At 36.8% G+C, this 27962-nt stretch overlaps 2 protein-coding genes and 1 long non-coding RNA gene across 3 annotated transcripts; 1 reads left to right on the top strand and 2 right to left on the bottom strand.

The window, feature by feature from the left end:
* Positions 1-1485: 1485 nt before the first annotated feature.
* On the bottom strand, positions 1486-2454 carry LOC140835397 (uncharacterized). The gene has a single exon (XM_073200888.1). It carries the CDS (start codon positions 2452-2454, stop codon positions 1486-1488), a length of 969 nt encoding a protein of 322 aa, XP_073056989.1.
* A 2865-nt stretch (positions 2455-5319) lies between these two features.
* Positions 5320-12190, bottom strand: LOC140833381 (uncharacterized). Its single transcript, XR_012118450.1, has 3 exons — positions 12072-12190; positions 11935-11967; positions 5320-5514 (listed from the first exon to the last, which is right to left on the bottom strand). It is a non-coding gene; the product is annotated as an uncharacterized lncRNA (long non-coding RNA).
* A 14816-nt stretch (positions 12191-27006) lies between these two features.
* LOC140835395 (secreted RxLR effector protein 161-like) lies at positions 27007-27591 on the top strand. The gene has a single exon (XM_073200887.1). It carries the CDS (start codon positions 27007-27009, stop codon positions 27589-27591), a length of 585 nt encoding a protein of 194 aa, XP_073056988.1.
* The last annotated feature ends 371 nt before the right edge of the window (positions 27592-27962 follow it).

Genomic DNA, 27962 nt, shown 5'->3' with positions numbered 1-27962 from the left:
CTTGTACTGCACAACCAAATACTCGAAGGTGAGAAACATCAGGCTCTCGACCATAAGCAAGTTGTAAGGGTGAGTATTGGTGATAATTAGTTGGCCTTATACGAATCAATGATGCAGCATGTAATATGGCATGTCCCCACACAGATGATGGAAGTTTGGTTCTCATCAATAATGGTCTAGCAATTAATTGCAAACGCTTAATGAATGACTCTGCTAAGCCATTTTGTGTATGGACATGAGCAACCGAATGCTCAACTGAAATCCCTATTGACATACAATAGTCATTAAATGTCTGCGATTTAAATTCAGCAGCATTATCAAGACGAATTGTCTTGATTGAGTGATCTGGGAATTGAGCTCGTAATTTAATAATTTGCGCAAGTAATCTAGCAAAAGCTATATTTCGAGTTGAAAGTAAACTAACATGTGACCATCTAGTAGACGCATCAATCAATACCATGAAGTATCGAAATGGTCTACATGGTGGGTGTATAGGCCCACAAATATCCCCATGAATTCTCTCCAAGAAGGTTGGGATTTCAACATCAATCTTTGTAGGGGAAGGTCTTATAATTAGTTTGCCTTGTGAACAAGCTACACATGGATAATCATTGTGTAAAAGAATCTTCTGGTTCTTTAGAGGGTGTCCATGTGAGTTAATTATTATTCTGCGCATCATTGTTGCCCCAGGGTGACCAAGTCGATCATGCCATAATTTGAAGCTCTGTTGGTCAACAAACTTCTGGTTTGTGACAATGTTTGCTTCGACTGTTTTTATTGTTGTAAAATACATTCCAGAAGAGAGTGCACATAATTTTTCTTTTATCTGCTTCTGGCCAGATATAATAGATGTTATGCAAAGGTATTCGAAATTATTTTCATTTAATGTTTCAATATGGTATCCATTTCGGCGGATGTCTTTAAAGCTAGGCAAATTTCTACTGGATTTGCTTGCATATAGGGCATTTTCAATATATAGGCTTGTATTATTTGGTAAAATAATTTTTGCCTTTCCATCCTTCAATAATTTTTGATGCACCCGATATTGTTGTAACATTATTTTCAGCTAATGTTAACTCCAAAAAAATACCTTTTAATTTGAAGAATGGTATGTGTTGTACCACTATCCACTAAGCATTCATCCTGACATTCCATCGTTAATCTAAAATAAAAATATAATTCAATAAGCTAAATTCAATAAATAATGTGTAAAGCTTTCAAATGAAATATTTTATTGAATAATGAAAACATTTATTAAATAACAAAATAAACCTCCATGACAAATCCTAAACATGAACTGAACATCAAAATAAAAACGAGACCACGATAACCTAATAAACAATAGAAATTCAAAGTAGGAACAAGACCAATGAAAGTAATTACTTATTATTTTCTAACACACCACCACCAATCAAATTATCTATATTTCCATCTGGATCAGCAAAGAAATCAGAGACGTCCAAGTGAGTTATATCAATTGGATCATCATTGTCCACAAAATTTATCTCCATTTTCCTTGATTGATTTTTGGTATAGATCCACAAGATGTTTTGCCGTACGACAGGTACGAGACCAATGCCCTTCCATTCCACATCTATAACATTTTTCTTCATATACTTTGGAACTCTTCTCCTTTGCTTCTTCATTATTGGAATTCCACTGCTGGTGGCTTGTTTTATGTTTTTTTCCATTTTGTTGCTGATAGTATCTTCTTTGTCCACGCCCACGCCCACGCCCACGCCCACGCCCACGCCCACGTCCACGTCCACGTCCACTTTCATTGTTATGATTTTTAGTGGAATTAGCATTCACTTCAGGAAATGCAATTTCATATTCTTCAGGAAATGTAGTTCCATTTGCTTCAGGAAATGGTGTGGATCCAGTTGGGCGCATTTGGTGATTTTTCATGAGCAGCTCATTGTTTTGTTCAGCAACTAGTAAGCATGAGATGAGTTCAGAGTACCTTTGAAATCCACGTTCACGATATTGCTGCTGCAGGAGCACGTTTGATGCATGAAAAGTGGAGAATGTTTTTTCTAACATGTCTTGATCAGTGACTTTCTCTCCACAAAGTATCAGTGTGGAACTAGTCTTGAATAATGCAGAGTTATAGTCATTTACGGACTTAAAATCTTGTAACCGTAGGTGCATCCATTCATATCGGGCTCTTGGGAGAATTACAGTTCGTTGATGGTCAAATATTTCTTTTAGATTTTTCCAAAGCTCTCGTGGCTCTTTCACAGTGAGATATTCGACTTTCAACCCATCATTGAGGTGATGACGGAGAAAAATAAGTGCCTTTGCACGGTCCTGCTGGGACATTTCATTTCCTTCTTTTATTGTATCTCCTAAATTCATAGAGATAAGGTGGACCTCGGCATCCAAAATCCATGATAAATAATTTTTTCCAGTCAAGTCAAGTGCTTCAAATTCAAGTTTGGTGATGTTCGCCATTGCAACTTAAAAAAAAAGTAAAAATTATATAATTAGAATCATGACATAAATAGAGTAAAATTGCATTACTATTATTGAAAATAAATATTATAACAAATTATGCATGTTACTACTTTTACTATGCAATTTTGAAATTTTGTTATTCTATTTGTTAAACTAACATCGATGCAGGTGTACATTGAGATGTGCTCAATTAATAATTTATGTATCTATTACAAATTGCACTAATTACAAATTGTAGCATTATAAACTAAAGAAAATAAAACTCTTTTACGCACAATTATTCTAAATACGTAAAACAAATATCACAGAATCCTGCCCAACTTCGTAAACAAGCCATATATTTCTTGAAAAGGAAAAAAAAAATCCAACACTTTGGACTTAAAGAAATTATAAGAAAATTTATGTCTTAAAAAAAATTTACTCCCACACCTAGAATTTCACAGTTCAAGGATTTCAAATACCAATAATTTGTTTAGATATACAAAATCCAAGTAAATTTCAAATGAACTTTATACAAATTTAAATAATTTCAATAGCATCGGGGATGGATTTAAAATACATAGAAGATGAGATAACTTGAAATCAATCTATTGAATCGTTCTAAGATAAAATCATCAATTCAAAAATCGTTAATCAAAATCAAATTTATCCATTCAAACACAATAAAAAAAATATTTTCGGATCCTCAATCGAAAATCTAAAACTCTTTTTTTTTTTATTCTATAATGTCGATTAATTTATCATTTCAAAATGCTTCTAAAATGTTGATACTTTATCTAAGTTGAAACATTAAAATTTTGTACCATAAATTAAAGCCAATTAAATATTTTTTTTTTGGTCCAATTGATATCAAATATAATATTGTGATTGACTCAAAAATTATCATAAAACTAGTAAATACTAGTATTCACACAAAATTTTAGCGACTAATTAAATCATCAAAATCCAAATAATATAAATCTTAAACAACAATACATTTATAATCAATATTCTTCAAGAATATTGTCGAAACATATGATAGTTATCTAAATTCTTCAGGAATACGATAACATTATATTTTATATCAATATTATTCATAGATATGGATAGATCTTTATGATTTTAGATCAAGATCCTTCGGGAATATTGATAAATCTTATTCATTAATATTTTATTCATAGATCTATCAATATCTTCAACATAAAGTCGTGTTGTGCTACTTCAGGAGCATCAACATAAAATTAAAAGTTGTGCTTCTTCAGGAGCATCAATATAAATCTATAATTTGTGCTACTTCGGGAGCATCAATATTAAATCTAAATATTGTGCTTCTTCAAGAGCATTCATACAAGAATAAGAATAAATTATTTATAAATTTTACCTTGAAGAGCGCTCGTGCTGATAACGTGTTGTGAATAGTAGAGAATATAGAGAAGAGAGAATGATTTTTGTGTACTTTATTCATCATTGGAGACCTCTATGTATAGAGTAGATTTACAGAACTTGAATAAGTAACAATATCAATAATCATCTATAATATCTTTTCTATAACAATTACTATTATAATTAATAATTATATAGTTATTATTATACAATTAACAATTAACATTATAATTATTCCAATAATACAATTTATATTACAACTAATTCCAATAATACAATTAATATTATATTTTTTGTAATTAAATTAAGTATAGTTATTATTATTACTTAAAACTACTATGATACGTTCATGAAGTGCTCGATAATGCAAAAATTCTAAATTATTGTGATATAATTCCAAGATTACAATTAATATTATAACTATTGTTATTACTTAAAACTACTATTGTAACGCTCCGAAAATTTTAAGGGTCCACGCGAATCACATGCATACAAGTTATTAAATTTCTTGTATATTTCAATTAATTGGTTTAATTGCATAAATTAATTATGAGGTGCATATTGACATGTTTAAAATATATTTTTCTACATGATTGCATTAAAATGTATTTTTAAAGGATATTCGAGTTGCGATCGAGGAACGGAGACCGAAGGCTGAAAATAGAAAATGTTTTTATTAAATAATTGTTTTTAATTATTTAAAATATGGGTGATGCTTTCATTATTTTTGAAAATAAGGGGTTTTGAGGTGAATTTATACGGTGTGACGTAATTTTTATCGGTGTTGCTTTATCAAGAAAAATACGAACTTTTAAGTAACCCGATTATTAAATTCACAAACCTATTTTATCAAAACCATTTTTATGATTTAATTAAATCCTAATTGAGACTAATCGGCTTAATAGGCCTAAAGCCTAGTAAGTAATTTAATTAGTGTATATAATATACTAAAGCACCTAAAACCCTACACCTTGCAACACAGCCACACGACCACACACTTTTTATTTCAGTAAACTCTCCCCACCACCCCTTTTCACGACACACACTTATTCACCACAAGTTTAAGGAAATTCGAAGGGTTCAAGGTAGAACAAGCCAAAGGTTTCACTCCGTTCTTCATCGTCAATGTTAATTCGTGCGTATAAAATACAAAGGCACGTCATATTCTTTCCTTCAAACATCTATTACACCATAGTATTTATTAAATTGTGTTTTGCATGAAAAATAAGGGAGCATGGATTATAATTTCGTTTTTGCATCAAGGAGAGTTTTTACGTAATGTATGTTGATCCAAAATTTATGTTTAACATGATCCCAAGGGGCAGCCATGATTAGTTAAGGTTTAAGGGTGGGTTCTACATGTTTTAAAGGGTCCTAAGTCATACAACACAGGCTACACACGCACACATCAGAAGTAGTGTAGCGCCCTTACCCGAGCCACTACTAAACAACTAATAAACATGCAATATTAAACTTAATAACAACAATTAAACAGCGGAAACCAAATACTTAATCATCTTACAACCCAAATGAAAACAAAACAATAACGACAGTCTTAAACATTAATACAACCATAACAAATACATGATTCTGAACGTGAAAACGATAAACCACAGAAAACCTCCACTAGATCACCACCGAAAACCCAACTGCTCTAGCCACTGCCCTGGTCGTCCGAACCGTCCAACCTAAGACCTCCCCGTGGAATGGGGTGCCAAAGAAGATAACAAGGACGTGAGCGACAATCGCCCAATACGAGAATGTATGAGTATACAAACTAATATGATGCATGCGAAATGCAGTATGCTCGGATATCAAGGATCAAGTCAGAATCTCATGCTCAGTCTAGAGGTGCCTAAGTGTGTAGTCTCTGATCTGCCCTAGGCATGTGTTGGCTCCCACACTCATCATCAAGACGTGGACCTGCAATGTCCAGGTCATCAGAGCCTGCGGGTTCCGTCAGACACTGTAGCTCTCGATACCCCATCGTCCACAACACAGAATAGGGCTGAGCGGCCCCAACAAACGAGGTATATCTCAAAAGATATCAGGCTCAACATGATATGTCATGCATAATATGCCAAAGGAGTAAAACATGTATCATGAAATAGATAAATATGAAGCATATAAGTGTGTATACTACGCTTGGATATCTCAGTCAGTACATCACGTACCTCACTAAAACAATCTGACAGAAAGCTCTGAACCTAGACAATACCAACATAATGAAATCACTATCAAACCAGAACAAACATGCTACAAGTTCTCCATAATGATCCTTAAATCACTATCTAAGGATTTAGGATTATACCTGCGTCCGTCGTCAACCCGCTGATAATGTCTCGATCTCAGTTCACCGAACCCTCCTCGAGTCGATACTAGCTCCGAAACTACGGTACAACTAGAACTCTCTCTGAAGAATGCGGTGAAGGAAACAAAAGGATCCGCTTCCATTTATAGGCTGCATCCGCACTATTTCAGAAAATCCGAACCAATATTTTTTGCCACGTGTCAGAATATCATTTGTCTAGTTGGATTTCTCGAGATAATGTAATGCGAAGTAGATCGGTTTATCCCTTTTTAAAATTCGGTGGATATCAACAGCTTAATCCCGAATTATCAATTCCTTAATAATACTTAATTTACAACTCATTCATTATCTCTTAATTAATACTTCATTCAAAACAAGGATTCGGGTCGTTACATCCTCCCCTCCTTACAAAGATTTCATCCTCGAAATCAAAACCGAAGTACAATACAACTGAATAAAATACAACTCAAAACAAATGAGGATACTCTGAGCGCATATGACTCTCTAACTCCCAAGTCGCTTCTGCAGTACCTCGGCATTGCCATTGCACTAGAACAAGGGGAATGGTCTTGTTTCTGAGCTTCTTCTCTTTCCTATCCAGGATTAAAAGCGGCTGCTCGACATAAGTCAAGTCTTCTTCAAGTTGAACATCTGTCGGACAAAGAACATGCGACTCATCTGCTACATACCGTCGTAGCAATGATACATGAAAGATATTATGAATGCTGGACAGATACGGCGGTAAAGCCAATCGATACGCCAAATTTCCAGCACATTCCAAGATCTCAAAAGGTCCGATGAATCTTGGGGCTAATTTTCCCTTGAGTCCAAATCTCATCACCTTGCGGAACGGTGAAACTTTAAGGAAAACTTTTTCCCCTGACTGAAACTGTAGAGGTCTACGCTTGGTATTCGCGTAACTCGATTGACGATCTTGTGCAGTTTTAATTCTCTTCTTAATCAATTCCACTACTTCAATCGCTTGTTGCACTAATTCAGGTCCTTGCACTTGTCGTTCTCCTACTTCATTTCAAAACAAAGGAGTACGACAACGTCTACCCTACAAATCTTCGAACGGAGCCATACCAATGCTGTTGTGGTAGCTATTGTTATATGCAAACTCCACAAGCGGCATATGATCATGCCATGCTGGTCCAAAATCCAAAGCACAAGCACGCACCATGTCCTCGAGTGTCTGAATAGTCCTCTTAGACTGACCATCGGTCTCTGGATGATAGGCAGTACTCAGATTCAATGTCGTTCCCAACGCTTTTTTGAAAACTTCCCCAGAACCTTGAGGTAAAGCGTGGATCTCTATCACTGACTATACTTGTTGGCACACCATGATATTTAAAAGAATCTCTTGGATGTATAGTCTTGCCGTGCGATCGAAACTATATTCCTGAATATACGGAATGAAATGTGTTGACTTAGTCAGTCGGTCCACAACAACCCAAATTGCATCACAATTCTTAGAAGATAGCGGCAAGTGGGTGACAAAATCCATCATTACATGCTCCCACTTCCACTCAGGAATAGGAAGATTCTGAAGTAATCCTCTTGGTCGTCGATGTTCTGTTTTCACTTGTTGAAAAACCAAACACTTGGCTACAAACTGGTAAACACTTCTCTTCATACCTTTCCTCCAAAACTTGGTCTTCAAATCCTTATACATTTTCATGCTTCCAGGGTGGATACTCAACTTACTCCTATGAGCTTGAGATAAAATCTCGTCTCTCAATTTAGAATCTTCTGGAACTACGATTCTTCCTGACAAACACAAGGTTCCATCTGTTTGGAATGCAAAGCCAGATGTGTTGTCTCCATTAGCTAACCTTGCTAACTTTTTCACCTTCGGATCAGAAAACTGAGCTTCTCTGATTTTGGCATACAACATCGGTTCAAATAAAATGCGCGTTACTCGAATGTGTTCCATTCCTTTCTTATGACGGAAGTGAAATCCCAGAGAACAACAATCTTCGATTACACTTGATATGAAACTTTTCTGAAGTGCAGATAATCTCACCTTGCGACTAAGAGAATCAGCTGTAAGATTCGCTGATCCTGGATGATACTTGATTTCGCAATCATAATCCTTTAACAAATCCATCCATCTTCTTTGACGCATATTCAACTCTGCTTGAGTGAAGATATACTTCAAACTCTTGTGATTTGTAAAAATCTCAAATCTTTCTCCGTAGAGATAATGTCGCCAGATCTTCAAAGCAAACACAATCGCTGCCAATTCCAGATCATGAACTGGATAATTCTCTTCATGGTTCTTCAACTATCTGGATGCATATGCAATCACATGACCATTCTGGGTTAAAACGCACCCAAGTCCTTGAAGTGATGCATCAGTGTACACAACGTATCCTCCTGATCCAGATGGCAAAGCTAAAACTGGTGCAGTTGTCAAACGTTGACGCAGTTTATTGAAACTATTTTCACAATCATGTGTCCATTCGAACTGCACATTCTTACACGTCAGTTGAGTCAATGGTTTGGCAATCTGAGAAAATCCTGAGATGAATCTCCGGTAATAACCTGTCAAACCTAGAAAACTTCTTACCTCTTGAGCTGATTCCGGTCGTGCCCAACTCAACACTGCTTCGATCTTGATAGGATCCACTGATATCCCATCTTTGGATATAACATGTCCCAAGAAGACAACTCTGTCGAGCCAAAACTCGCACTTGTTCAACTTAGCATACAGTTGGTGATTCCTTAAGGTTAGCAACACAATCCTTAAATGTTGTGCATGCTCTTTAAGGCTATGAGAGTATACCAGTATTTCATCAATAAAGACAATGACAAACTTGTCAAGATACTCCTGGAATACTCGGTTCATCAAATCCATAAATACTGCTGGAGCATTCGTCAAACCAAACGGCATCACTAGAAACCCGTAATGCCCATACCTTGTTCGAAATGCAGTCTTAGGGATATCACGTTGATGAACTCGAAGTTGATGATATCCAGATCGTAAATCGATCTTCGAGTACACTGAAATCCCTTGCAGTTGATCAAACAAATCATCAATCCGTGGTAACGGATATTTATTCTTAACTGTTACTCGGTTCAACTGCCGATAATCTATGCAAAGCTTCATAGACCCATCCTTCTTTTTAACGAACAACACTGGTGCTCCCCAAGGAGACACACTGGGTCTAATGAACCCTTTGTCAAGAAGATCTTGTAACTGTTGTTTCAACTCTTTCATCTCTATTGGTGCCAATCTATAAGGCGCTCTAGAGATAGGTGCGATTCCTGGTACCAACTCTATCTCCGCTTCCACTTTCCTCTCTGGAGGAAATCCAAGAATTTCATCGGAGAAAACATCAGGAAATTCATCGACAACTGGAATGTTCTTCACGTCGATTACATCCTTTGATACATCAACAACATAAATGAGGTATCCTTCTCCTCCTTTTGCTAAAGCCCGTTGTGCCTTTACAGCAGACACTACTGGCATTGGAGGTCGAGCTCCCTCATCAAAGTAAAAACAATTCTCGTTTCGTTCTGGATGAAACTGAACGAGACGTTGATGACAATCTATCGTCGCTCTATACTTAGTCAATAGGTCGATTCCCATAATATAATCGAAATCTTCCATAGCTAATATCATCAAATTGACAGACAAGTATTTACCCTCAAACTCTAGCAAACAGTCTACTACAAGTCTCTTAGCTAAAACCTCTTGTCCCATCGGCGTAGACACCGACATCAAAACATCTAATGACACGTAGGGTAGTTTATGCTTCTTAACAAATATTGATGCTATGAATGAATGAGATGCCCCAGTGTCAATCAATACATATGCAGGAATACCACATAAAAGAAAATTACCTGCAATCACTCTCTCGTTATTCTCCTCAGCTTTTTCTTGGTTCAAGGCAAATACTTGCCCCTGAACTCGTGGGCGTTGCTGAGATCCTTGCGATATTCCTCCACGACGAGAACCTTGAGCAGGAAAACCTTTCTGTTGCACAGTGGCCTCAGACTGTTTTCCACTGTGAGAACCTGTCATAGAACCTCCGCCTCCCCTTTGATTATCCAAATTAGGGCAATCCAACTTCATGTGACCAAAACCACCACAATTGAAACAAGCACCTGTTGCTCTACGACAATTCTCTGTCGGGTGATTGCCTCCGCAGTGGCCACATTGCATCTTTTTCCTGCCAAAGCTGTGTACTCCTCCAAAACAGGAAGAAGAAGAAGAAGATGCAGACTTCTTGAAAGACTGACCCCTTGGTCCCAACGTACTAGAACTTTTGCTAGCTTGCATAGCCTTCCTCCTAGCAATACTGATCTCGGCTTGATGACAAAGATTCACTAATCCTTCGTACGAAGTAGGATCATCACAGACAGAAACCCGATCAAAAATCTCCTGGTTCAAACCATTCAAAAAGTGAGAATATTTTGCTGCAGAATTTTCACTGATGTGAGGAGCGTACGGAAACAGATCCGTAAAACGCTTATGATAATCCTCAATGTTCGAATCTCCTTGCTTAATGGTCAAGAGTTCTATCTCTTTTGCCTGACGAAGAGCTGGCGGAAAGTAGTGATTGATGAAGGCCTGACGGAAATGTTCCCAACGAATCCGCCCATGCTGCTGAACTAGAATGTCAGAAACATGTTTCCACCATTTCTGAGCTTTTCCTTGGATCATGAAATCGGCTACCTCCATCTTCTCATCCTCGTCATAGTGCAGCACTCGAAAACACTGCTCCATGATATCGACCCAAGCTTCAGCAACATCAGCATTCTCATCTCCGGTCAACGGTGGAGGTCCAATCTTCATGAAATCCATAATGTTGACACGATTCCTACGTCTCATTTCATCATGATCTCAGTGACGCCTTCCGTCACAATCTCTACGACGATGTTCTCGTCCAGCCTCATCGTTGCCATAACGGCCATGTCCCACACTTTCGTGACTGCTTCCATCTCCTGACATCTGAAAGGAAACTAAAATCAACTTCTAAATCCTCAAAACAGAATTACTAATGTCCCAAAAATCTTTGCATGCTCTGATATCACCAAATGTAGCGCACTTACCCGAGCCACTACTAAACAGACTAATAAACATGCAACATTAAACTTAATAACAACAATTAAACAGCGGAAACCAAATACTTAATCATCTTACAACCCAAATGAAAATAAAACAATAACGACAGTCTTAAACATTAATACAACCATAACAAATACATGATTCAGAACGTGAAAACGATAAACCACAGAAAACCTCCACTGAATCAGCACCAAAAACCCAACAGCTCTAGCCACTGCCCTGGTCGTCCGAACCGTCCAACCTAAGACCTGCCCCGTGGAATGGGGTGCCCAAGATGAAAACAAGGACGTGAGCGACATCGCCCAATACGAGAATGTACGAGTATACAAACTAATATGATGCATGCGAAATGTAATATGCTCGGATATCAAGGATCAAGTCAAGAATCTCATTCTCAGTCTAGAGGCGCATGAGTGTGTAGTCTCTGATCTGCCCTAGGCATGTTTTGTCTCCCACACTCATAATCAAGACGTGGACCTGCAATGTCCAGGTCATTAGAGCCCGCAGGTCCCGTCGGACACTGTATCTCTCGATGCCCCATCGTCCACAATACAGAATAGGGATGAGCGGCCCCAACAAACGAGGTTATCTCAAAAGATATCAGGCTCAACATGATATGTCATGCATAATATGTCAAAGCAGTAAAATATGTATCATGCAATAGATAAATATGCAGCATATAAGTGTGTATACTACGCTTGGATATCTCAGTCAGTACATCACGTACTTCACTAAAACAATCTGACAGAAATCTCTGAACCTAGAAAAAACCAACATAATGAAATCACTATCAAACAAGAACAAACATGCTACAAGTTCTCCCTAATGATCCTTAAATCACTATCTAAGGATTTAAGATTATACATGCGTCCGTCGTCAGCCTGCTGATGATGTCTCGATCTCAGTTCACCGACCCCTCCTCGAGTCGATACTAGCTCCGAAACTTCCCGACACCAAAAGTGCCCTAGCAACTGACTAGAAACTACGGTACAACTTGAACTCTCTCTGAAGAATGCGGTGAAGGAAACAAAAGGATCGGCTTCCATTTATAGGCTGCATCCGCACTATTTCAGAAAATCCGAACCAATCTTATCTGCCACGTGTCAGAATCTCATTTGTTTAGTTGGATTTCTCGAGATAATGTAATCCGAAGTAGATCGGTTTATTCCTTTTTAAAATTCGGTGGATATCAACAGCTTAATCCCGAATTATCAATTCCTTAATAATACTTAATTAACAACTCATTAATTATCTCTTAATTAATACTTCATTCAAAACAAGGATTCGGGTCATTACAAGTAGGGACAGAATTCTGGTGTGGGTTGTTCAAAGGGGTTCGGCTTTGGGACTTGAGGGCTTGGCTTGGCTTGGTCTGGGCTTGGGTCCAGGGCTAGCTAGGGTCATATATAAGTCAGGGGTAGAGTCTTAGCCATGCTAGGATAGGAACATCAGGGCTGGGGAGGAGTCCTAGCAAGCTAGGACTCCAACCCGTGAGTTGCAAGGGAAGCAACATAGGTTTGCTGCTGGTGCAGGGAAGAGAGGGGCTCGGCCAAGGGGTCTGGGCTGGGCTGGGCTAGGTTCTTAGGGTCCTAAGAGGGTGCACAAGGGTCTGGGCAAGGTCTGGTGCAGCTTTGGTGGCTACTGGTTTGAGTGGAAACATGAAACGAGAGGGAAGTATTTTGGTGCGCAGGCTGCCGTTCTACTTCAGGAGGCTCGTCCGCGCGGTCCAGGGGCTTGGGCTGGTTGGTGATGGTCTGGGCATGGTCCATGGATGGTTAGGGACAGGTGGGCTCGGTGGTGGCTCGGCTGGGAGAGTCCTAGTTGGGTTAGGAGTCCTAGACATACGAGGAAGCACACTCACACACATGCAGAAACATGGGTCGAGTTCCAGCAAGTTTTTGAGCAGGTTAGGTTCTTGTTATTTGGGCTGGGCTTGGTCAGGAGGGTGCCTAGATGGGTTGGCTAGGTTTTGGCTCAAGGTGGATCGGGCGTGGCTCGAGTAAATTAAGAGATGGCTCAGGCTGTTCGATAAGGTGTCTATTTCAAAAATTAAAAGGCTAAAAATGAATCCATGGGTCCAAGGGTGTGGCTCATGTCTTGGAAGGGTAGAATAAATCTTAAAAATGCTATGTTTAAAATTTGGGGTTAAAATAACGAGTTTTGGATTTATTCGGGATTTAATCGCCACACGAAACGCTAATTAACGAGTTAATTGAAACGCCTAGTTTTATGCTTTATAAAATTATGGAAAATTATATTTAAGTTAAAATAATTATTAAAAGCCTAAGTTTTAATTTGGGAATTTTATATTAAGGTTTGGTTTAATTCGAGATTAAAACACAGTAATACGTCGTATTTAAAGATTAATTTAAAAGTCCTCGATTTAAGCTAAATAAAAATATGAGAAAATTCATGTAAGCTTAAAGAACTATTTGAGATATTTTAAAGTCAATGATATTAAGAAAAATTCAAAGTCGATGAGTGAGACGTGGGAAGAAGCTTGCTGAATTTTTTCCTTCAAAATCACGTGGACCAGCCTCTTGGACGTGTGTGTGTGTGTGTGGTGTGTTGCTGGTGGAGAAAATTTCTAGTGTTGTTCTAGTATAGGGGCGTGATTATGGTGTATATTAGTTTAGGGTTTTAGGGCTTATTTTTTTTTATATAAATACTTGAGTAGAAAGCTAGGCCTAATAACCTTGGTATAATAGGCCCATTAAATAGTAGTTAAAAAATATTTTGTTTAGAAAATATTTCGAAAATATTAGCCGAGTTCCAAAAAAGTCTTTATTTTCGTCAAAAGTCGATTATCGGTTTAAAATATGACTCGGCGTGTAAAAACACCTCAAAATACCACATTTTCGAAAATACTCATTAAAATATATCATATATTAAATAATTAAAAATAAAAATTTAAGAAAAATATTTTCCCTTTATGGTCCCTGATCTTCGTTTATCATTCGCCTCTCAAATTATCTTTAAAACATAGTTTTATACATTCTAATATAAAACTCAATTTTAAACATGTAAACATGTCTACCACATTCAATTAATGCAATTAAAATAATTTATTAGATATTTTTCATATTCCCTAGATTTGCATGCAATTCGATTATATTATCGCATTTTGGACCTTACAGTCAGGAACTGTTAGATACCCAAGAATCAAAATTTTGTAGTAAAAGATCATGGTAGAAAGAATTCAAGGAGTGAGGATCATAATTATAATCAAAGGAATACATCAGGCAATTAGAAAAACTCCTTATATGGTTGGGGATCCATGGTCTTGAGACCAGGGAACAAAGAAATATGTTAAAAAAAAAAAAAAAGAGGAAACAAAGAGATGAAACTGCAAATTTAGAGGAAAGTGATACTAAATTTGCAAGTAAAGCCATTGAGGATAAAAATATTGCGAATAATGATAATCTTTCATTTAGGCGGGAGTGCACGGAGCATGAAAGATCAGTTTTCATGTGGGACGAATTCTGATATCCGTTGTTTGTGTTACTGGATAATTGTTCAAGGTCCTTAAACCAATGGTAACTGTGCCTTTTAGCCAATTATCCAATTGGTTATGGGGAAAGATAACGATTGAATATGACGATAGGGAAATGCTTTACTTGATATACATATCTATGGTCAATTTCCATGCATTTCTACAAGTGTCCCCTTGACACTAAAGAAATAGCTGAAAATGGAGTCACAATCCCAAAATCATGTAGGGTAGCTTCGTTGAAATGCTGTAACAAGGAGAATGATTGATAAACATGGAGCACATTTATAACTTGGAAGGGATAACACTTTCAGAAAAGTGCATCTAAGATTAAAATTATAACTTTGTTGCCTCGAAAATTCAGAATATGTTTACAGTCATGAACTCTTGGTTCCTTTGATTATATTCCTCATGTTGATGTAGACTTGGAAGTTAAAAGTGATCTAGTGAAAAAGCTTTATGAAGACTAATTTGCTGAATCCACGGAGTATGAAAATGGTTAACAAAAATCCTAGATATGAGTAATATTGCTCCATGTGAACTTGTTCCGGAGAAAGAAAATATTGTGTTGGAATTTCTGTTTAACATAAACCATAAAATATTATGTGTATTAGATATCAATGTTGTCTCGCATATTATAACACCTATTGACAACACGCAGCTGAATAATATATCACACAAATAAATAACTTAAACAAAAATACTCGGAGATAATTATGCACGAGTATAAATACTTGTGTGATGCCTCAGAGCAAAATAATCATTGAAAAACAATTTGAGTTTACAAAACCACCACTAGTGATTCTATAAAAACTATCTTCCTTAACACGTTGAAGAATCAAATTGTATCATAAAACAAATAATCATATTAAAACGTATAAAGGAACGCAAATAGTATGCCGAAAACTGGAGAAACAAAAACACGATCTTCAATCAACACTTGTACAAGTGTTGCCTTCAGATGTCTCCAACAATAATAGCAATACGTTGTAGCAACGGCGATATTCAGACAACGACGCTTTGAGACTTAATTATTCTCTCTCTATTACTCGTCGTGCAAAAGTCTTTTCAGCCACTACGTTCTCCTCTTTATATAAACTTCTTTTCTCCTAGAGTTTTTCCCGAAAAGGAATCCTAAAAAAAATGAAAACAAGATTTTTATAAAAATAAATAAACTCTTTTAAACAATAATATGATATCATGAGAATCTTAGGATAATTATCGAAGACATAGAAAAGAAAAACTCTTAATTTATTATTTCACACAAACTTATTAATATGGAAAAATAATTTTAGGGAATAAATTGTATTTTGGAAACCAAGATTTATTTTCCCTTTCATATTGTTTTAGGACAAAAACTTGTGTGAGACGATCTCACGGGTCGAATTTGTGAGACGGATCTCTTATTTGGATCATCCATGAAAAAGTATAATTTTTTATGCTAAGAGTATTACTTTTTATTGTGAATATGGGTAGGGTTGACCCGTCTCACAGATTAGTATCCGTGAGACGGTCTCACATGAGACCCACTCCTGTTTTAGTTGCAAGTGAGGATCAAATAGAAGCATAACATGCATTCCGGTATGGCACAACGGGGCCGATCGAGCTTAAGAAATAGGGGTAGCCATAATTTGATTAATTATTGGTGGCATTGAAAATTGAAGTTTAGAATTCATTTTGAAATTGAGAGTCAAGAATGGAATACTGGCAGCAATTTGGGAAATAGGAAAGCTGAAGAATGTTAGGGTCGATAGGGACTTTGTTCATCCTAATATTGGGGTGAAGAACGCATTATCATACCAAATATATATAGGCAAATTGGCCAAATTGTCTACGGAGGCATGTTAGCCCATAAAATTATAATTTTGGTCCATAGTGAAGTGTGATAAAAATTGGTGGTTGTTGTTCCAGTGTCATAAATTTAAGTTGCATAGTCAGAAGGTAACGAAAATCAATTGAGTCAAGGCTTGGTAGTTAGTCAGTTGAGCTCATGTTGGGTAAGTCCAGGTTTCAGTTGTGATCAAGTGCGGTTGGGATATGGATACTCCAAGAAAGCTCAAGATATAAGAACTGATATCTGCTTGATCAAGGGCTGGCAAAAAAGAATAGAAGTATTTGATATCCTTACTACTTGACGAGAGAAGAAAGTGTTCTTATGTAATTCACAAGAGAAGAACATCGAGAGAATAAGGAGTAGATTGAGTGTTGCTAGAGCTTTGTATTCAAAAATGATGTTGTAATCGGACACTATGTTTCCTAATGAGATCGCCTCTCATGGATGTAGATCGAATTGATCGAACAACGTAAATCTTGTGTTCTTTGCATTTCGTTCTTAAATTATTTACTTTCAGGGTGTGTTGGCAATGATTCATAACTTTCTGAGGTATCAAACCAAAAGATGTATCCTGGATTGCATATTCTTAGGCAGTCATCTTGATCAATACATTACCAGTTCTTTATCAACAACTGGTATCAGAGCTTGGTTCTTAGAAGTGACACTCACAGGATGATGGCTAAGAAAATTGAACTAGATCGATTTGACTGTAAAAGGGACTTTGCACTCTGGCGCAGGAGGATGCACTCCATATTGGTTCAACATAAGCTTGCCAAGGCTCTAGAGGGAAATAACAAACTCTCAAAATCTCTATCAGATGAGAGGAAGACGGAGATAATGGAATTGGCATTCAGTACATGGACACTACACTTAAGTGAAAAAGATCTTCACAAAGTCTCATCGGAGAGGACAGCTGTGGGTATCTGGGCAAAATTAGAATCTCTCTATATGATCAAATCACTGAAAGATCAAATCTATCTTAAAGAAAAACTATTTGGCTTCAAGATGATCGAGTCAAAGACAATTGGAGAAAATTTGGATGAGTTTAACAGACTCATCCTGGACTTGGAGAATATTGGGATAGAAATTGAGGAAGAAGATAAAGCTATCTTGGTACTCAACTCTCTGCCTAAATCATTCTCGGTATTTATGGATACGATGAAATATGCCAAAAGAATCACTAGTATTTGAGGAGGTGCAAAAGGCATTGAAGGCAAAGGAATCACAGAATATGATAGAGAAGGACTCTAAAGATATAGGTGATAGCCTCCATATAACGGGCAGACCAGATAAGAGAGAAACTATAACAAAAAATAGAAGCAGATACAGGTCAAAGACAAGAAAATTGAAGTGTTTCTCATGTCACAAACAAGGACACTTCAGAAGGGATTGCCCTGATCGATACAGACTAGGAGATAAAGCCAAGGATCAAGGTGAAGCATCCACTATCCAAGATAGCTATGAACGTGCTGAGGTATTATGTGTTTAAGATTTCATGCCTGATCAGCATCGGGTTCTTGATAGTGGATGTTCATTCCATATGACACCAAATAAATTCTGGTTTGAAATGATAGAAGAGATTGATGGTGAAGAATTCATTCTTGGAAATTACAAAACATGTAGGATCACAAGGATCAGATTTATAAGGCTTGTGATGGAAAACGGTACTGAAATAATTCTCAAGGAAGTAAGATTAGATCCAGATTTGAAAAGGAACTCCTTAGGTAGCCTTAACCAGGATGGATATACCTTCAAGGCCGAGAGAGGAACATTGACAGTCTACAGAGGTGCACTAAGTATGATGAAAGGACAAAGATCAAATGGACTATATGTCCTCTCAGGGAACACATTTGTAGGCTCAGCAACTGCAGTTGAATGACAACACATAGCATCTCAGACTAACCCACATAAGTGAGAAAGGTCTTCTTGAACTGCATAAACAAGGCTTACTTGGAGAGAAGCCACTGAATCAAATGGAATTCTTTGAAGATTGCATAAGAGGAAAATATACAAGGGTTAAGTTCAGTATGGGAAAACACACATCTACTGCACCTATGGACTGTTCATTCAGACCTCTAGGGCCCGTCAAGTGTACCATCGAATGGTGGAGCAAGGTACTACATGACAATGATTGATGGTCATTCGAGGAGAGTATGGTTACATACTTTGAAGAATAAAAGGGGCATTTGAAAAATTCAAGAAATGGCTCACACTTGTAGAAAATCAAACTAGTAGGAAGTTGAAAAATTTGAGGACAGACAATGGGCTAGAATATTTCTCAAATGAGTTCCATGAATTCTGTAAAAATGGAGGGATATCAAGGCATTTTACAGTACCTAATACTCCCCAACAAAATGGTCTATCCGAGAGGATGAACAGAACCATTTAGGAAACAGTTAGATTCCTTATGTAACATTCAGTGCCACCAAAATATTTTTGGGCTGAGGCTGCCAATACAATTTGTCATCTAATAAACAGAAGCACCTTGGTACCACTTGGATTTAAGACCCCAATGGAGAAATGAACATTAGCATCTCCTTAACTAAATGACTTAAAAGTGTTCAGATGTGCATAATATGAACATGTCAGTTAGAGAAAGCTAGATGACAGGGCAATCAAGTGTATTTTCTTGGGATATCAAGAAGGGATCAAAGGCTACACACTTTGGTGCATTGAGCTAGGAAAACAAAAGACCATAGTCAGTAGAGATGTTACCTTTAAGGAGGACCTATTCATATTGAAGAGTCAATCAGCTGAAAGAACATCCACTGAAGTTTTTGATAGGGAAGGAAGCAAAAAGATTAAGGTGGAGCTGTCAGGAACAAAATCTTGTGATCAAAGCGCTTTCTTAACAGATGATGATGGGTTAAGTATTGATACTCAAGACTCTTCAGGTTTACAAAACTACAAGTTAGCAAGGGATAGAGAAAGGAGGATCATAAAACCTCTAGAGAGGTTTGGACATGCAGACTGTATGTCTCATTGTGGGGACCCGGACGCTAATCATTTTCTTAATCATCGTTGGAATTTAATTATCAGTTCTGATAAACAGGGTCTAAAAATTTTTTTTTCTTTTTAAAATGCATCTGCGGAAGGTAATGGAATCTAAATAATATACATCTCTGTATAAAAACTATATTTCAATATAAAAGTACAATATTGTACAAACTAGGTCTAAGGTTCAACTACTAAAGTTCTAGTAATAAAACCTACTCTACAGTAAGTCCGGAATCACCACGCTAACTCGTCTTCTCTCATCATCTTCTTGACCCCGATCCAGCCCCACCTGTTGTCATGCACACATACAAAACAAGAAAACAGCCGGATAACTCCGGTGAGAATAAATCCCAGTATAAAACATGGTAAGCATGTATAGAAACAATCTAAATCATAAAACATGCTATCATGATCATATTCAAAAGTAATAGATTTCATAATCTATGAAATTAAATCAAAATAAGCATGCAACTCAATTCAGATAAACATGCAATTTAAATCAAATCATATAAACATGCTGTCATAACTGAAAGCAATAAACATGGGTTTCATAATCTATGAAACCATATCTATAACACATGCAGCTCTAGTCAAATCATGTCTAGACTCGACTCAACTATAACTCTAGGGATCCCGGTGTGAATAAGACGATCTATCACCTACCCTCCCAATCGGGGTGACGGTACGTCTTATTCCTAGACTTCGGCCTGATCTGTATCCACATCTACAATAGGAGAATGATCTTCCCCTAAGCTGTGATATCACCGAACATCTAGAAGTTTGACGGATCTGTCAAGACTCCCTATCTTAAATGCAATGCATATAAATCTATAAACAAAGCAGTGGCATATCAGCATATAAACAAGAATATTCATATCAGAATATAACAATAATCTAGTATGTGATTTTATTGGGAAACTCAAATGAGATCTGATTTGAGTTATGTCTTCCCAGATATCACATGAATTATACCTTTGTCGTCCTGGTCTGACGAAGACGATGATCTGTATAAAACTCTGTCCATATCAATCTGAAATGACAATATCGAATATGCTGTATCAGTGAATAACTCCATACACAATCTGTTCTGATCAATACTCAAATCAGTATACAATCTGATCAATATCTGAACAAGATACAATCTGAGTCATATCAGTAATATCACAATCTAATCGAAATTATATCTGAATCTGATTAATCTAACTCAACTGATGTTTTGACGGCACAACAATACAATCTGAATAACCCCGTCAATCCGAACATCACAGATATAATACTGGAACTCCTAATCTGTGTCAATAGAATTCATACTCTGAATACTAACACAATTCTGATATCAAAATATCAATCAATATCTTTCACAATTCATAACAATTGCATAACCAGTCTATTCTGAAATCTGACTTCGATTATACAATATATATGGTAGCAGAAACACCATATCTGAATCATATTAAATTCTGACAACATCATAATGTCAAAACACTGCAAAACGTAATGAAACTTACGTCCTTGTTTAGCTCGAGTCGAGAGGAACACGGTACTGCGTTCGGATTTGAATTCTGATAGACGGATCTTCCACAATCGCCAATCTAAAAGGCGTAAGGATTTTCTATCAAAATCTTCGCCCCTTTCTCCATTTTTCTGATGAATTACGTGCCATTCATCTGTATATATACTGCATGCACCATCTGAAACGTGGCATCATTTTTCAAGCAACACGCATGACCGCGGGTGCGGTCGTGTCATGCACCGCGGGTACGCTCATGCTTCGACATTATCTTTCATTTTCTGAAATTCAACACCGCGGGTGCGTTCTTGTTCTTACCGCGGGTGCGGTGTTGTCTCGAATAAAATTTGCCAACTTACTGTCCATGCACCGCGGGTGCGGTCTTGGTTGCACCGCAGGTGCGGTGTGGCTTCGGCCTTTCTTGCAAAAATCCACAATTGCATGACCGCGGGTGCACTCCTGTTCTGGGCGCGGGTGCGGTCTTGCAAACCCTATTTTCTCATGTCTTTTCTTCCCTCATTGCATGTCATGCATTTTCATATCTTCCGAGTCTCATGTTAATAACGATTAATAATCTTGGTTATCGATTCTGTAATTCTTGGGCCTTACATTTCTCCCCCTCTTAGATCTGAGTTCGTCCTCGAACTCATAAGTAATCACATCAGAAATATCAGAGGAAATTCATAAGAGAGTTAAATCAAAACTCAAATATCTGATTCCGGTCTGGAATAAGAATTTGTTAAGTATAATGTCATAATACTTCTCCAGTCCTTCTGACAGAATCAATCTTGCCATGTTGGTTATACAACATCTGTATAAACCAATCACAGTTCATCACAAACCAATGCTGGTAGTTGTTATCCAGTCTGCTTATCTCAGTTAAGGGCATATGCAATCTTTAGCTTCAAATACCAATCATTATCATCGGACGTTGGTTGCTTCAGTCTGTCCATTCTGAACTATCTTGATAGCTATTGTTATACAGTAATTCATATATTGACGATAATTCATAACAATGAGTGCTAACCTCCAGCACTAAAGCTGTATAGTGCTAACTTCCAGCACTAAGGCTGTACCGAAGTCTTCTAATATCTGGATAACCCATTCTGACTGCCTGTCAATCTGTGAAACAATCTAAAAGAGAGTTCATGATATATTCTGTCACGAATATAAACTCAAGCAAAATCACAATCTGATATAATCTACTATTGCATTCTGATCTTTCTGACCACTTTTCTGACACCGATCTGTGTTATTTGGTCCTATTTGTACATGATCTTGTACAAACTAATAAAATATAGATTGAACAATCTGTCAATCATAATCATATCATATCATATCTGGAAAGTATTGAAGTAATCTCATTATGAAATTCATCGAATTATACTCCCCATTTCTTGTCAGACCTATACAATTTCTGTAATAAATCTTCTGATCTCTATCTTTCTGTCTTTTCTGTTCGCACTACAGACATATCAGTACAATTTCTGCCAATATTTCGATACAAACTATGTCATAGCTGATTTAATCGGTCTATATCAAAACATCTGTTCGAATATAATCCATTCTCAATTATCAAACTGGAAACTGAATCCACTACGGTGCATTTCTAACTCTATCTGTGAATTCCAATCCGAACTATTTGATACCCACAAATCAGTTAATAACATAAAGTAAAGAAGAAATACCTACCTGGTATTCGGCTCTGACTGTCGATATCAATTCTGTTATACAATTCTGAAACATTCTGATATCACAAACTAATGAATCTCATACAAAACACAAAATCACATATCTGTTACTCGGTTCTGGTTATTACATTTAAGTTCTGAACATTCTGATCACATTTCTGAATAGCTGTACCTCTCGAAAATAACTCTGATACAAGTGACCTGTATATATTATCAACGGTTCACCACAATCTGTATCATATACTGATTCAAACAACAGTAATATCAAATCAGAAACGAAGTATCAATATCCTATTCAGATCTAGTGAGTTCAATGAACTCATAAAACAAGGATTGCTGATGAATATCTTCATGTCATTCTGATCAACTGGTATATCTCATCTGCAAATACAATATGCTCTCCAAAACAATATAAGATGTCTCAAATACTGATTTAGAACAATATCAATACTCAAGCAGATATAAAACAATAGTTGAACAAAATAATCTGTCAAATCAGACAAAATATATCTCTGACAATTCTGACATTTCTGAAATTTCTGATGTCGGTTTCTTATCAATTCCTGATTGCAATCTCAACTATATCGAAATCAATCTGTATACTAACTTCAGATAACGCATACTCTGAATACAATCTGTTTCAAGCAGGATTCTTATCTGAACAATTTCTGTATACAATCATTACAGTTCTCAGAATATTCAATACAATCTTCAAATATTCTATTTAGTCAATCAGATACTGCAAATATATCAAAATTTCATAGATATAATGAGCATAGAATTCATCAGAATATCTCTGAATATACTGACACGTGCCAAAGAGTATCACAAAATCAGATGTACTCCTGGTCGGTACTTTTCTACTGATTTTTTTTTTCAATTCTTTTAATTCATTCTGTACACTCAATATCATTCTGTATTGAATTCTAGAATAACCATCCGTATCTATTCTGAATTCAATTCTGAAATATATCTTTCTGCTATAAGTACTTCTAAAATCTTATCTAGCAATATCAGCCAATTAGTATATTATTGGCAAATCTGCCAATGCTAGGCTCGATTTCAGTAGGTCTACTGAATACATAGGGATGCAATCTGCTCCTTTCTATATTCATCGAGTCATATACAACACAGATATCAAAGGAATTCGAAATCTAGAATCCTTATCGTGAAATCTCTACTCATCAGCCATATCTGGTCTGAATCTTATACTTTTCTAACTGGAATCTATAACAGTTCTGTACTTGTTTAGCATATTAACATCAATAGTGCGATCGAATCAGAATACACAAGTACATTATAATCTAACTCCATCTTATTCTCATCTTACTGTAGTATACAATATATCACAGAAATCTCTGAGATCAATCTTTCCTCCAAACAGTAAGGAAATCAATACCACAGTATAAACAGACTCCACAGATACAGCATATCTCCATGCAACTCAATCCAAGATATTTGTATGAAATGCATTAGTATATATCAATACAGATGCATCATAATCATAAAGAATAGTACCTGTTGTGGATTCTGGGTCTGTTTCTCAATTGAACGCTGTTCCTTAAGATCTTCGGGACCATCTCTGGGGACAAACTTTAGCAAAATGCCCCAGCTGTTTACAAATATTACATCTACCAAGCACTCCTTGGCATTGTTCTGAAGAATGTCTCCCTCCGCAAGTCCTACAATAGACATCAGTATGGCTTGGGCTGGAACCACTTGAACTAGAGGAACCACTTCCCAACTTCTTGAATGGTTTCTTACGAGTTTTCAGCAAATCTTGCTTCCCACTCGTACTGCCGCGCTCATATCGAAGAGGGGATTGCTGTGTCTGAGGTTGCTTCACACACAGCCGTGTCAATTGTCTAATCAGACTTGCATCAGCTCTCTTCGCTCTACTCAAAATATCCGCAAAATGGTAAGGTCGCTGCAGATTCATAAATGCAACTACCTCCGAAGTCAACCCTCTGATGAACTGATTCACTACAGCTTCATCATTTCCAGCTAAATGAGGAGCAAAACGCATTAGAGTAGAGAATCTAGCAATATATTCATCAATATTCAATTGACCTTGGCTCAAATTCTCAAACTCTGCTTTCTTGTCCTCTCGGTACGAGACTGAGAAAAATCTTCGATAAAATTCAGTTCTGAATATTTCCCACGAAATCACTGTACCTCTCTGTTCCCACATTCTTCTACTGGTAATCCACCAATTCCTGGCGGCTTCTCGTAACTGATAAGGCACCATTTAACTCTCTGTTCATCTGTACAATCAAGTAAATCGAACAATATTTATATATCATCAAACCAGTTCTGACAATCTTCGGACGTCTCGATACCATTCAGAATCGGCGGCTGCAATAACTGAAATTCTTTCATCTTTTCTTCTAGCAGAATTTCTGATGCCTCTATCTGTTCAGATGAAGTACTGCCCTTTTCAGAAATTCTTTGAGGCGGTATATCTGATAATCAAACAGATTAGTACATAATCTATACAATCTGTCTCAGCCCTCCTCTGATCATATACCTCTGATCCAGACTCGGTTATGATTCAGGCTTAACAATTACATGCTGCAATCAACTCAGATACAAACAACATGTAATAGGGAAAGCAGTAAATCATGCTAGCACACACAATGTAAATCAACATTGAAATAAATCTCATGTTAGCAATCACATGCAAGGAAAGAAAATTCAATCTACCCCGCTCATTCTCTTCTATCTCAATCTAAAGGATCTATCAACACTGACTATCTCAATCTAAAAGATCTATCGCTCTGATTATCTCCTCCTAAAGGATCTATCGCTCTGATACCACCTGTTGTGGGGACCCGGACGCTAATCATTTTCTTAATCATCGTTGGGATTTAATTATCAGTTATGATAAACAGGGTCTAAATTTTTTTTTTCTTTTTAAAATGCATCTGCGGAAGGTAATGGAATCTAAATAATATACATCTCTGTATAAAAACTACATTTCAATATAAAAGTACAATATTGTACAAACTAGGTCTAAGGTTCAACTACTAAAGTTCTAGTAATAAAACCTACTCAACAGTAAGTCCGGAATCACCACGCTAACTCGTCTTCTCTCATCATCTTCTTGACCCCGATCCAGCCCCACCTGTTGTCATGCACACATACAAAACAAGACAACAGCCGGATAACTCCAGTGAGAATAAATCCCAGTATAAAACATGGTAAGCATGTATAGAAACAATCTAAATCATAAAACATGCTATCATGATCATATTCAAAAGTAATAGATTTCATAATCTATGAAATTAAATCAAAATAAGCATGCAACTCAATTCAGATAAACATGCAATTTAAATCAAATCATATAAACATGCTGTCATAACTGAAAGCAATAAACATGGGTTTCATAGTCTATGAAACCATATCGATTCTGTAATTCTTGGGCCTTACACTCATGCCTTCTCTTTGGCATCTCAAATCGAATATGAACCCGTAAACTTTCAAGAAGCAATGAGATCTCAGGAGAGGGATATGTGGCATGATGCTATGACAGAAGAAATTGAGTCACTCTTGAAGAATAACATGTGGACATTGGTTCCAAAGCCTAAAGGTCAAAAACAAATTGGTCCAAGTGGATTTTTAAAAGGAAAAGTGGAATACCAGGAGTGGAAAAACCTAGGTACAAAGCAAGACTAGTGGCAAAAGGATTCTCTCAAGTTGAAGGAATAGATTTTCATGAAGTATTCTCACTTGTTAAACATAGATCAATCATATCTATGTTAGCAGCAGTGTCATAAGAAAACCTGGAACTTGAGCAACTTGATGTCAAAACAGCCTTCCTTCATGGAGATATTGATTAAAGAATTTATATGCAACAACCCTAGATGTTTGAGGACAAGTCAAATCCACCTTTGGTATGTCTACTAAACAAGTTCCTTTATGGCTTAAAACAATCCCCTAGACATGGTATAAATATTTCGGTGACTTCATGATAGCACACAAGTTCACAAGAAACAATTATAATTGGTGTGTATATCATAAAGAAATCAACACTGGAAAGGCCATGTATTTACTATTATATGTGGATGACATGCTAATTGCAAGTCGAAACATGTTTGAAATACAATCCCTGAAAGCTGAACTTAGTGCGGAATTTGAGATGAAAGATATTGGGCATGCCAAAATGATTTTAGGCATGGAAATCCAGAGAAACAGAAAATTGAGGGAACTATTTCTGACTCAGCAAGAATATATTGTAAAAGTTTGAAATGGAAAGTTCAAAATCAATATCAGGACCTATGTCTCAACATTTCAAAATTTCTGGTAGTCAATCCCCAAAAAGTGGTCATGAGGAAAAATACATGAAGCGAGTTCCCTATGCAAGTAGTGTTGGGAGCCTAATGTATTTAATGGTATGCACAAGGCCTGACATGGCCTACTCGGTCTGTGTAGTAAGCAGATTTATGGCAAATCCTGGAGAAGAACACTGGCTGGCACTAAAATGGATACTAAGATATATAAAAGGCACAATGAACCATGGACTAATGTACAGAGTAGGCACAGTGAATGGAAATCCGATTAAAGGCTATGTGGACTCTGATTATGCAGGGAGCATAGACACTAGGAAGTCTTTCTCATGGTATCTATTCACGGGGAATGACAATCCAGTGAGTTGGAAAGCCGCTCTCCAACAGGTGGTTGCTCTGTCATCCACCGAAGCTGAATATATGGCAATGACAGAAGCCTTCAAGGAAGCAAAGTGGATGAAAGGATTAATGACAGAATTTGGTTTCGAACAAGAGTTACTGACAGTGTATTGTGACAACAAAGTGCAATACATTTATCCAAACACCAAGTCTTTCATGAAAGGTCAAAACACATAGATGTTAAACTCCACTTTGTAAGATCCGGAGAAGTGCATATTCAAAAGATAAGTACCAAATATAATCCATCAAATATGTGTACTAAGGTTATATCCACAAACAAGCCTCATCATTGTATGGAACTGGTGAATATAACCGAGCCCTGCACCACCTGATAAAAGTGATGCGATAGAAGGTGCCCTCATTATAAGCTTAAATTGATGACAAGTTGGAGATTTGTTGTTCCTGTGTCATAAATTTAAGTTGCATAGTCAGATGGTTACAAAAATCAATAGATTCAAGGCTTGGAAGTTAGTCAGTTGAGCTCATTGCTAGGTAAGTCCAGGTTTCAGTTGTGATCAAGAGTGGTTGGGATATATAGACTCCAAGAA

Source organism: Primulina eburnea, chromosome 6 (genome assembly GCF_022965805.1).
Source record: "Primulina eburnea isolate SZY01 chromosome 6, ASM2296580v1, whole genome shotgun sequence".
In the NCBI taxonomy this organism is placed as follows: domain Eukaryota; kingdom Viridiplantae; phylum Streptophyta; class Magnoliopsida; order Lamiales; family Gesneriaceae; genus Primulina; species Primulina eburnea.
This window is presented reverse-complemented; position numbering and strand designations above follow the sequence as displayed.